Source organism: Sorex araneus, chromosome 8 (assembly GCF_027595985.1).
Source record: "Sorex araneus isolate mSorAra2 chromosome 8, mSorAra2.pri, whole genome shotgun sequence".
In the NCBI taxonomy this organism is placed as follows: Eukaryota; Metazoa; Chordata; class Mammalia; order Eulipotyphla; family Soricidae; genus Sorex; species Sorex araneus.
Window position 1 is genome coordinate 33,495,263 of NC_073309.1, and position 12,277 is coordinate 33,507,539.

At 38.0% G+C, this 12,277-nt stretch overlaps 1 protein-coding gene across 1 annotated transcript in view; it reads left to right on the forward strand.

Moving 5' to 3' along the window:
* The window catches only part of VPS35 (VPS35 retromer complex component), a 38,547-nt gene extending 30,885 nt beyond the window's left edge, over positions 1–7,662 (forward strand). The window contains exons 13-17 of the mRNA XM_004600692.2: positions 2,229–2,351; positions 4,283–4,462; positions 4,940–5,179; positions 5,572–5,715; positions 6,636–7,662. Coding sequence (XP_004600749.1) covers positions 2,229–2,351; positions 4,283–4,462; positions 4,940–5,179; positions 5,572–5,715; positions 6,636–6,815 — 867 coding nt within the window. The 3' untranslated portion in view covers positions 6,816–7,662. The remainder of the gene's footprint in view (positions 1–2,228; positions 2,352–4,282; positions 4,463–4,939; positions 5,180–5,571; positions 5,716–6,635) is intronic.
* Positions 7,663–12,277: the final 4,615 nt, after the last annotated feature.

The window sequence follows — 12,277 nt, forward strand, 5'->3', positions numbered from 1 at the left end:
AGGCATTTAATATTCCAGTACCAGTCCCACCACCAGTTGTGGACCTTCCTTCCACTTTTGCTCCCGTTTACCCAGCACCCCTCAAGCCTGTCCCTCTTAGCAGGCCCAGATTAATTTATTTTATGTTGCTTATTACAGCTAAACAGCTAATAGAATTATCGAAAAAATACTTAAGTAAAAGAAAATTTTTGAAAATTGTATCTCACCATGGGGTTGTTAAATCTTTGTGTTAGGGTTTACTAAGCTGTTGTTGCTAGTTGAGCCATGTGTGTTAATTTTTTTTTTTTTTTTTTATTAAGCTTAGTTGTCTTCTGTGTTACTTTCCCATCTAGTTGGTGTGTTCCTACTGGGACATCAGTATTGTAGAGTTTGGAGATGTTGCAGAATGCAATGGCACGCCCTAGGAACTCCAGGATATTTAATTGGGCAGTGAACTTATATGATGACTTTTGTGGGATGTGGGTATGGGTGCCAGCGCTTCCAGAAGTATGGCGGTGCTGGGGATAGGCTGCCTGCCCTACACTGAGAAGACCCAAAGTTATCAGCAAAAAAACTGGTGTACCTGAAATTTTTGGCATTTTGGCGTCTCTGCAGAACTCAATCTTGAGGTGTTAGAGTCTAGCCTTTGGTCATGGCGGCAGCTGCTAGGGTTGAGTATGGCTGCCACTGTCACCTTTTAAAGAGGAAACATCCATTAAAGCATTCATGTGCATTTTGATTTTGAACCATACTGCTTTAGAAATATTTGTTCATCATAATAAGCTTACGGAATAGAGACGGGCCAGAGTGATAGTACAGTGGGTAGAGCACTTGCCTTGCATGTGGTGGCCCAACTGTGTTTGACAACTGCAACCCCTGCAACTTGGCACCTCATATGATCCCCTGAGCCCGCCTTGAGTAAGCCCTTAACACCAGAAGGTGTGGCCTGAAAAACCAAAAACAAAAAATAGAAATAATTCTCATTTAATTATGTTTTCCAAGTTTGAAGGTACATTATGTGTTTGCTGTATTAAAAATATGTGAAACACCTTTTTTTTTATTTAAGATAAACAAATTTTAAGGTAAAATTGCATTTACCTTAATATTTTCCTGGATAAAGATCAGATGAGGGTCTTCTTTTATCCTGAGATGCCAGTTAGTCTTTGTGAAATGAATCATGCATGTTGCTTGAGTAGAGTACTGGTAAGTTAATGAAAACTAGCATAGGTAGCTTCTTTATTATTGTTAATCAGAGCAGTTCAGCCATTGTTGGATGCATAGGCTAAGTGTTAAACTGCTTTAAAGAAGAGCCCCGACCTGAGTTCTATCTCCGACATCTCATGGTTCCCCAAGCCCTGCCAGGAGTGATTCCTGAGTGCATAGCCAGGAATAAGCCTTGGGCACAGCCAGTTGTGGCCCAAAATTCAAAGCAATAAAGTACCAGCCCCTTAATTCATGATGAGTCCTAACTTCCTGTTGAATTCCTTTGTAACCCAAAAAAAGCCGATTTCTTTTGGTAGTGCCTTTGATTTTGTGACAAGTATTCTGGACATGGCAGTGGCAGATTTTGATTTTATGCAGCGTGTGTGTTCTCTATGTTAGGTATCTGTCAAACAGGTCAGATACTTTACCCTTACGGTTTCTTGTCACACACACACACTTTGTTCACGTGTGTTTTTGGTTTTTTGTTGCATACTAGATTAGTGGTAATTGGCCATATTTGGCCAACTGGTCATGCCCATATACAGAAAGACCTTTATAGGTGAGGATTATGGAAATTCATAAAACCTGAATATATGACGTTATGTTATGTATGCTAATGATTATTTATGAGTTCCTGTGGTTTATCTGAAAAAAATAGGTATTTGTTTCACATTGTTTTAAAATATTTAGTTTCTGAGCTAGGAATTATGATACATCACTGTTTTTATAACATAATAGCCAGGACGTTTAATTGAATGCCTGCCTTGTAGCAAGGATTTGTAAGTCATTAGATATTACCAACAAGTCTAGGAGAAAATTTGCCCATTTTTCATATGCAGCTTCTAAATAACAGAAGGATAAATAATTTTCCCAAAGTTACAAACTTAGTATTGGAACTTACTTTTTAAATATACCAGTGTCCCTTGCACATTGTACGAGTTCACACATTGGTAGCAGTAATGATGATTTGAAGCTTTACTTTATAAATAATTGATCATAGGGGAAATGACTAGAATTTTGAGTTTTTTGTTTTGTTTTGTCTTCAGATTTTAAACACAGCACGAAAACATTTTGGAGCAGGTGGAAATCAGCGGATTCGTTTCACATTGCCGCCTTTGGTATTTGCCGCTTACCAGCTAGCTTTTCGCTATAAAGAGAATTCTAAAGTGGTGGGTTTACTTTTAAGTATGTCACTACTTTTTTTCCTTTTTCCTCCCTCTGTGTTTGTGTGTTTGTTTTAAATTTACTTCAAACATATACAGAAATAGACCATGGTATGGTTCTAGTTTTAATAACTCAAGTTATCATTTACTCTTTCTTAAGTATTAGGTTACATACTGGGGAATCACATAAAAACAATTACAGATGAAAGCTTAAGGCAATTTAAATTTATAGCAGAAGTGTTTCTTGTATTTAAAGATTATTGTGAAACATTAATGAGTTTGTGAAACATCGATACGTTTATTACGAGTTACCACAGAATGCTATCACGACTGGAGAGGTGGCTCAAGTGGTAAAGTAAGTGCCTTGCAAGGCCCACCTTGCTCTGCATTTTGGCCTCAGTCCTACTCCAAATACCATCCCAGTAATGGCAGGAGTAGCATAAACAAGAAAAGAATTAGAGTTAATTGTTTAACAAGAGGAAATTTAGATGGCCAAGCATGGATAAAATATTTAATCCCATGAAGTTATTACAACAGTAAATCTTTTAGGAAATAGAATTAGTATAGAGGAAGGAAAAATAGAAGCAATGGCAGTCATCTCTCCTGGATCCATCCTTGGCAACATATGGTCCTATGAGTACAGGCAGCAGTAACCTCTGAGCAGTGAGCCAGGAGTATCATCTGAGCACTGCTGGATGTGACTCAAAAATGGAAATTGATAAATTCTCATCTACTGATGGTAAAAGTGTGAATAATAGTCTTTGTTTAAAAGTTCTGGCAGTATTTGGGGCTGGAGCAATAGCACAGTGGGTAGGGCGTTTGCCTTGCACGCAGCCGACCCGGGTTCGATTCCCAGCATCCCATATGGTCCCCTGAGCACCGCTAGGGGTCATTCCTGAGTGCAGAGCCAGGAGTAACCCCTGTGCATCGCCAGGTGTGACCCAAAAAGCAAAAAAAAAAAAAAAAAAAAAAGTTCTGGCAGTATGTAAACTAGAACCTTTAAAAGCTCCAGTAATTCACTGAGAATTTGTAGTAGGGAAATAAATAAGGATTCAAAAAAAGCTTTATGAGGGCTGGAGCAAGTAGTACAGTGGGTAGGGTGTTTGCCTTGCATATGGCCAACCAGGAGTAATTCCTGAGTGCATTGCTGGGCGTGACCCCAAAAAAGCAAAAAAAAAAACCAAGCAAACCCACAAAGCTTTGCATAAATCATTATGGTTTTACATATTCTAAAAGGGAAGTAAATTATGTAATGAATATTTTCTGGTTTGCGTCAGATAACTTGGTATGATGATAAGGAAAATTGTTAATGAGAAAGTAAGTGAAAGAGAAAAGTTAAGACACAAATTATACACTATGGGAACCCAGTTAATTTCTTCAGTAAATTGCTGTAAAGATGAGAACAAATACACATACACAAAGATCCCAGTTACATTGCATTTTACACAGAGAGATAAGGAAAAGAAAAAGATATTGGGGCCGGGGAGATAGTTTAAACTAGTGGGCAAAGTTTACATGCTGCAGTCCCAAGGTCGGTCCCCAGTTCTTGGCGCAGGCACTATATATTCCCCACCTCCAAGCACCTCTGGGAACCAGGAGTGTGCTTCAAAACAAAGACATTAACGTCAGGATGTTAGCATTATTGCTATTGTTGGGCAGGAGTTTAGGGGTGATTTTACATTTTCCTAATTGTTTAATTTGAGAATGTTTTGCTTTTCTGATTGGAAAACCTGATAACAAATATATAAAAATTGCAAAACTGGTAAGCTCAAAAGACCATTTTGAGAGGACTTGTGTTACTTGATAATCTGTAAATGAGAGCTAGAGGAAGCTCAACGTTACTTTTTTTTTCTATTTGTTACATGTAAATTATAAAAAGTATTCTTGAGCAAATCAGTCTTTAACATAATATTTGATTTTTTTTTTTTTGGTTTTAGGATGACAAATGGGAAAAGAAATGCCAGAAGATTTTTTCATTTGCTCATCAGACTATCAGTGCTTTGATCAAGGCAGAGCTAGCAGAATTACCCTTGAGACTTTTTCTTCAAGGGGCTCTAGCTGCTGGAGAAATTGGTTTTGAAAATCATGAAACAGTAGCATATGAATTTATGTCCCAGGTAATTATCTGTTCTCCCTTCTGGTTTGTTTTAATTCATTTTACACTGCTCAGTCAGTCATCTATATATAATTATGGTTGTAGTGCACATGAACTTTTTGTTACTTTGTAATGACCCCTTTTCCATTCTATTGAAATTTCTTAACAGTGTAGTTACATGAATGTTAAGAGCAGGAAAATTGATTGTTTCTGAGTGCTGATGAGCTTTTAAGTTTCCAGGTTCAAAAGTGTTTCTTGAGAAACGAAATAAGTTTTCTGTTTTTCACTTTGGAATGGTGAGCTAAAATAAAATTTGCACATTTCTTTGTTGCAGTCTGTCAGCATATGTATCATCTGTTCCTCTCAGCACAGTTCCTGAGGAACCGAAGAGAGTCTCCTGTGATAGGGGTGTAGAGCAGATGGGATGGAGGAGGGTGGTTGGTGGAGTACCTTAGAAAATACTTTAGTATGTAGTTTCTAAGCATCTCTTGTCCACCAGGCATTTTCTCTTTATGAAGATGAAATCAGTGATTCCAAAGCACAGCTGGCTGCCATAACCTTGATCATTGGTACTTTTGAGAGGATGAAGTGCTTCAGTGAGGAGAACCATGAGCCTCTGAGGACTCAGTGTGCACTTGCTGCATCCAAACTTCTCAAGAAACCTGATCAGGGCAGAGCTGTGAGCACCTGTGCACATCTCTTCTGGTCTGGCAGAAACACTGACAAAAATGGAGAAGAGGTAACGTAGGAGGCATTCCTGTCCATGGATTACAGGGGAGGAGATTGTCAGAGGGGAAGAGCTGCATGTGCCCTGGAGGTGAAATTTTGTAGTACTTGGAAATCTGTCAGAATAGGTTTGCTTTCTTGAAATGAAAAGAAAGTAATACAGTGTTTTATTCAGTGGTGAAGCCTCTGCTTTGAGGTTTTTATAACAGTAAGTTTATAACCACTACTTGAAAGTCCATAGCTATATATAAACAACATACTTGTTTTAGAATATAGCCATATACTTTTAGAAAATGAGGAGGATTTAAATTTATGCCCATTGAGAGAAGATTGTCATGTTATTATTTCTTAGTGTGGGATAGAAGATTTGTGATTCATTACTTCTCCACCCTCCTTTTATTGTAGCTTCATGGAGGCAAGAGGGTAATGGAATGCCTAAAGAAAGCTCTAAAAATAGCCAATCAGTGCATGGATCCTTCTCTACAAGTACAGCTTTTTATAGAAATCCTGAACAGATATATCTATTTTTATGAAAAGGAAAATGATGCGGTAAGTGAACAGTTAAGCTGTTATTAGTGAAGTAATAATTTCTTTCTGGAGGTTTTATATATTATATATAGTATATATTATATATAGTATATATTATATATACATATAAATATACACATGTACATTTATCATTCTGAAGCTTTTTTGTTGTAAGGGTCAGTTTGTGGAATACTTTTCATCTACTTGTTCTTTGGTTATTTTTGTTTGTTTTGCTTTTGTTTTTTTGCGGGGGATAGTTTTGGACCACAATGGGCACCTTGTTGTTCTGAGGATTATTCCTGGGTCTGTGCTCAGGAGTAATCCCCTGAGCTCTACAGGACTGATCCCTTAGTGACTCAGAGGACTATGTGGAGTGCCAGGGATTGAACCAGGTGCAAGGCAAGCACTCACCTACCTGCTGTACTGTCACGCTTCCCACCCACCCTCCTTTATCCTGCCACTGATCTCTTAGATTCTCAAGTCCTTTTCTGTCTAAATAGTTCTCCTGGAAGAACTCATTATGTGCAGGAAAATGACCACCTCTTAGGAATATTATAATAAAAGTAATCACTGTTTGAAAACTAAAAAGGAATTTATCAGTACTCAAGATTAGACTGGTTTGTTAGGTACAGGTTTAGAATAATTCATAAATAAATACATTATCCTCTAAGAGTAACGTATTTGTTAATATGTGTGGCATAAGTGAAATTTTGCTTTTCATCTTTTTATTGGCTCTGCATTTTTCCATTATTTTTATTCTGTTAAATAATAATTGCCAATAGTTGTTCAATCCAAGAATTTTGTTCTTATCTCTCTCTTTTTTTCATAATTACTCTGGTAACCAGTGAGAGTGAACATAAACACTTTAAAACGTTTTTAATTCAATTCTTTTGTTTGTGTGGTACATTTTTGATTGTGAAATTGTACATACTCTTTCATAGGTCACAATTCAGGTTTTGAACCAGCTTATCCAAAAGATTCGAGAAGATCTCCCAAATCTTGAGTCCAGTGAAGAAACAGAGCAAATAAACAAACATTTTCATAACACTCTGGAACATTTGCGTTTGAGGAGAGAATCACCAGAATCTGAAGGGCCAATTTATGAAGGTCTTGTTCTTTAGAAAGGAAACAGGCTTACCATACTCCTTTCCATGTACATCCAGTAAGGGTTTTATTATGCTAGGTTTCCCTTTCATAGATTGTGCCTTTCAGAAATGCTGAGGTAGGTTTCCTGTTTCTTACCTGTCATGTGTTTTAACCCAGCACCTCCGGACACTCACCTGCAGGACCTTAATAAAGTTACTCACTTTATAAGTGTTCAGGTCTGTCTGATCACCCCAAGTAGCATGACTGATCTGCAGTTTAAAATTCTCATGAGCTGTTTGAAACAAAACTACAACACACACACACACACACACACACACACACACACACACACACACACACACCATTTATCTTGGCTACTAATGAAGCTCTCCTTTCTTTTTCTGTTTTTTTTTTTTTTTTTTTACATCATTGATTGTATTATTTTCTTTACTTGGGAGTACTAACCCAAAAGTGTCTGTCTCTGTTCTCTAGTCCAATTTGAGATTAATTTCGGGAAAGGAATACTGTATGTGAAATTCAGCTTTGGCTTTTCCCTAAATGCAAGATAAGACCATGTGTATTATTTTCCCTAAAATTAGGCTATATTAATGCATGTTTGAAAATTTTAAAGTACCATGGTCAATCCAGGAGCTTTATTTTGCATATTTGGACGCAGCCATTATCAAGAATTCTATGTTGTCCTCTGGACCTATTTATCAAAATAATTTTGTTCTAAATAGTATAAATTAGAAATTTTGTGATCTTTATAATTTATGTATAACCTTCATTGTAAATTTAGGGGGAAATGCATCATACAATTATCATTTTATGTTTTGATCTTTGTTTTTTGCACCAGTGAAACAATAAAGTTGTTGTTAACAATTTTGGGCCTTTTTTTCCTTTTTATACTCTCGACTCATAAAAAAAGATGTAGAATGCCAAAGGAATTTAATAGGCATTCTCATGTTCATGGCAGTCACTCAGGTCTGTGTGATGGGGATGAAGTGTCACCTTTTTAAGGGAGATGTTGAGTTTTGAATTGAGTCTCAAATGACCACATCATTAACATTTCACCTGTAAAAACAAAATTTTAAAAAATCTTACTGTCTGCTGCTACTGATAAATATCTAGCATTTGTTAGGTGCTGTGGTCTGTTTGTGGTCCCTCCCCAGACAGTTCATTTTTGACTTCTAACACCCAAAGATGATGGTTAAGAACTGGATCTTACAGAAGGAGATTGCTTAGGTCATAAGGATTAAATCTTCCTTGAATCATAATGCTTTTCTAGAAGAGGCCACAGAACATTTCTACTGTGTAAAATTATAGGCTGGCAGTCAGTGACCCTAAAAGAGCTGTCATCTGACCACATTGGACCCTAAACGTACAGCCTCTGAAACTGAAAAATTTTTGTTTATAAATTAGCTTGTGGTACATGTTAGTAGTCTCTTGTACAAGGGCTTAATGGTTCGAGGATGAGGTACAACAACCTTCACACACTTTCCTCTAGGGAAATTCTTCAGGATCATTTTTAGCAAATTATCCATAGTAAGCAATACAAAATAAATTATTTAGGACTTGCTTTGGGGGCAGGCATGGATGGTGGTGGAAAAATTGAAAATAATGATGGTGGGAAAGTGTTATGGTGGTGGGATTGGTGTTGGAATATTGAATGTAATATTGTGGACAACTTAAATTTTTTTTTTTAAAGCCTGTTATATCTTGCGATAGTAGCCCAAAAGGGACAAGGGCATAAGGTTTTACAATATAAATGTTTCCAAAATTAGAGAATTAGTATGCTGAGCTGACCCTTCCTGTGCTCTGTAGATAATATTGTCCTATATTAACCTGATGATGGATGAAAGGTTGTATTATACATTTTGTTCACATATACTGTGAATACAATTGGGAAAAATGAATCAGTAAAATGTCATTATAGGGTGTAAGATGCTTAAATTTCTTTGTTGAGATGAAGCCAAATTTTAAAAATAAACCCAGACTGAAGAGATAATAGCTTCACAGGTCGAATTCATGCCTTGTGTGCAAGAAGCCTGGGCTTGATCCCCTGTATTGAGTGGTTCCTGAGCATCTCTGGAGTGACCTCTGAGTGCTACCTGGTGTGACAAAAAATTTCTCTAAACATAACGATGATTTTATGGAACAAAATTAGGCTATCAGACAGAGATACTGTGTGTAAAGGTGAACAGGTAGGGTTCCTAGCTTTCAGAATGTTTGGCCTAGTGTGAGGAGACCAAGTAGCTACTGAATATGACAAAATACAAAAAAGTTATGCCCAGGAGAACTTGGGAGACTAGGGTGTTGGGGAAAACCTTAAAAGGGTTGTGTGCAAATTAGAGGTAATTACCTCTAGCCAGAGAAAGGCTTTTGGGTCCTTGGACTGAAGTTATACTGTTATATCTGTAATGTGATAATATTTTTATTTTGGGGTCACACCAGGCAATACTCAGCGGTTATTCCTGGCGATGCTCAGGGGACCAGATGGGATACTGGAGGTTGAACTCCTGTCAGCCCTGAGTTGGCTGTGTGAGGCAAGTGCCCTACCTGCTGTACTATCTCTCCAGCCCCTGAGATAACTTAATGAACTAATAAGCATTTATAAACTTTTAATGGCAATCTTGTAATTTTATCTTTTTGATCTAATTTTTAAAATGGAACTTTAGTGTCATGAGGCCTGAGGATAGTTTAGTGGGAGCGTACTTTTTAGGTATAAGGCAAACATGCATGCTAGTGAATACTACTGGAAGTATGACTCCTGGTGGGCCCTGCAGCTAAGTGTATGCAATCCCTGATCCTCACAACATAAAAGGGAAGAGGAAAGGGGAGGGGGTAAGGAAAGATTGGGGCTTGTAATTTGTATGTATGTTCCCTCATGTCCTTTTTTCTAGTAATTTAATTTATCTTAGAAATTTTCTATAAATTTTAGTAACTTAAAATTTAGTCATTTTAAGTGACCCCTCCAAGTTTGGGTTCTAATAGAACCAGCATTTAATAATTAAATTTCAAATGTTAGTAATTTAAAGTCTAGAGATTTTTTTTTTTTAATTGAATCACCATGTGGAAAGTTACAAAGCTTTCAGGCTTAAGTGTCAGTTATACAATGTTCAAACACCCATCCCTTCACCAGTGCACATATTCTACCACCAAGAATCACAGTATACCTCCCCCCAATCCCTCCCGCCTGTATAGCTGATAAATTTCACTTTACTTTGATTACATTCAATATTTCAACAAAAAGCTCACTAGTGTTTGGAGTTCCCCCTGCACCCCCCAAAGTCAGACCTGCTGAAAAGGAAGCATTTGACAATTTGTTTTCCATTGCTAAGAATGAAGAGATACGAGGTCGTGCAGCTGCAATAGCGGCTGCACGGTTTTGGATTTCTGTATTTTAATATTTTAGTAACTATGTCCAGAAAAATTTCTGCCAGAAATTGCATCATTGCAAGCTCATAACTCAACTACTTTATATTCCACATATGAGTGCAATCTTTCTTTTTTTTTTTTTTTCTTTTTGGGTCACACCCGGTGATGCACAGGGGTTACTCCTGGCTCTGCACTCAGGAATTACTCCTGGTGGTGCTCAGGGGACCATATGGGATGCTGGGAATCGAACCCGGGTCAGCCGCATGCAAGGCAAATGCCTTACCCGCTCTGCTATTGCTCCAGCCCTGAGTGCAATCTTTCTATGTCTGTCTTTCTGTAAAGTTTAGAGATTTTAAATCTATCTTACCCGCCAAAAGTATTCTTAATGGATTGAAGGAAAAGATCGTAGTAGAAGCATTGAGGCTCAGACAGGCCTGGTGTTGGAATGACATTCAAATCCAAGAGTAGGGAATACATCTAAGAGGAAGATACAAAGGGATGACCCTTTCTCAAAGATTTCTCCTCCTGTCCCTGCTTTGGAAATCCATGATTCTTAAAGTCCAGGAGATTATTTCTAGAAATTCGCTTCTGATTGATTTGCTAAGCCAGGAGATTGATAGTCATTAGATTAATGAACTATCCTACCATTAAAGACCATTGCTGTAAGGTTCATATTCCTCTTAGCGCAGCTAAAAGGGAGTGGGGTTGACTTGACCAGCTATCATAGAAGGTCTTATTTTCTCCACCCTTCTTTCCCTTCTCTCCCCTTCCCTCTCTTGTCTCTCAGACTCCCTCTGTCCATCCTCTTACATGCAAGGCAAGTATCTACTACTGAACTATCACAAATAGTGAATGGTTGTAGTACAATTTATGTGCCTCTCAGAGCCATTAAGAATTGATGACAGTTCACAAGAAATAAATATTCCATGAAAAAGAGGATCTAAATGCAAGGTCTAGATTTCAAAGAGCTGTTCTGTTTACTTTTGCCCAAGAACTCAAGGAAAGAAGTTTAAACATAATGGAGCTGAAAAGATTTGTCTTTGACAGTGGGATTCAGAATGCACATTATAAATGAAAGATGCTGGGAAAAGAAATCTCCATACGAGTTTCTGCTGACTGGGAGTAAGATTTTGTGATGTCTAGGGTTGGTCTGGTGTGGCGGTCCAGAAGATGGAGTGCAAAGACCAATTCTAGGTTAGATTAAAGATTTTCTGATTTGTGATCATTGAAAAATTTTTGAGAGTGTGCCAGGATAATGGGTTAATGTAATGCAATGTATTAACAAAATTGGGTGCAAGCTAGCAAAATCTTACAGATGGGAAATATATTTTACCACTATATTCTGCCTTAGGTCAGAAGTGTCTTAGATGTAAGTTAGTTAGGCTGTGGCTTTAAGAAAGCTAAACACAAAAGTTGCTTCATGATCACTAGCTATAATCTCGTACCTGTAAGAAGTACATCTGTCATAAATGTCACTGTAAAATGTAAAATTTGCCTAAGGAGTTACTTAAATAGGTTCCAACCACTTTGAAGCTGTTGTGGTTTTTACACAGAGGATATGGACTATTCTCATTTAAAAGTCCAAAGGCTAGGAGGTGGGTATTGGTGGAGAGAAGTGGACAGTGGTGAAGGAATTTAGGGAAGGACCCCCATGGCAATGGAATTTTGGGGAAGAAATAAAACCAACTAGTCCTGAGGGTGTCAGGACCCCCATATGGACACGGGAATTATAGCCTCATAAGACCTTTACCTAGTGCCAGCGCTGACCCTGAGAAGGCTGGACCCCCACCTCCAAGAGCTCTAGTAGGAACAAAAACAGGAAAGGAATTTCAAAGAATCTTCATCTACTGCTCCCAACTCTTCTTCGTTGGCAACTACCTTAGCAACGGACTCTGACCTAGGTAGAAAGCCCCAAGTGGTGCAGCTTGGGAGAAACCCTATAAAAGCCAATGTGAAAAAAGGAAGCATGTGCACATGCTGCCAAAGCCCGTGTGCTGCCTATATCCATGTGTTGTGGCCGAGCGCATGTGGTGCCTAAGCACATGTGTCACCTGCATCTCCTCTCTTGAGATGTGTGCTTTTGTACTTTCTGTCTAATGCTGGGATGTGTAGTTGGGGC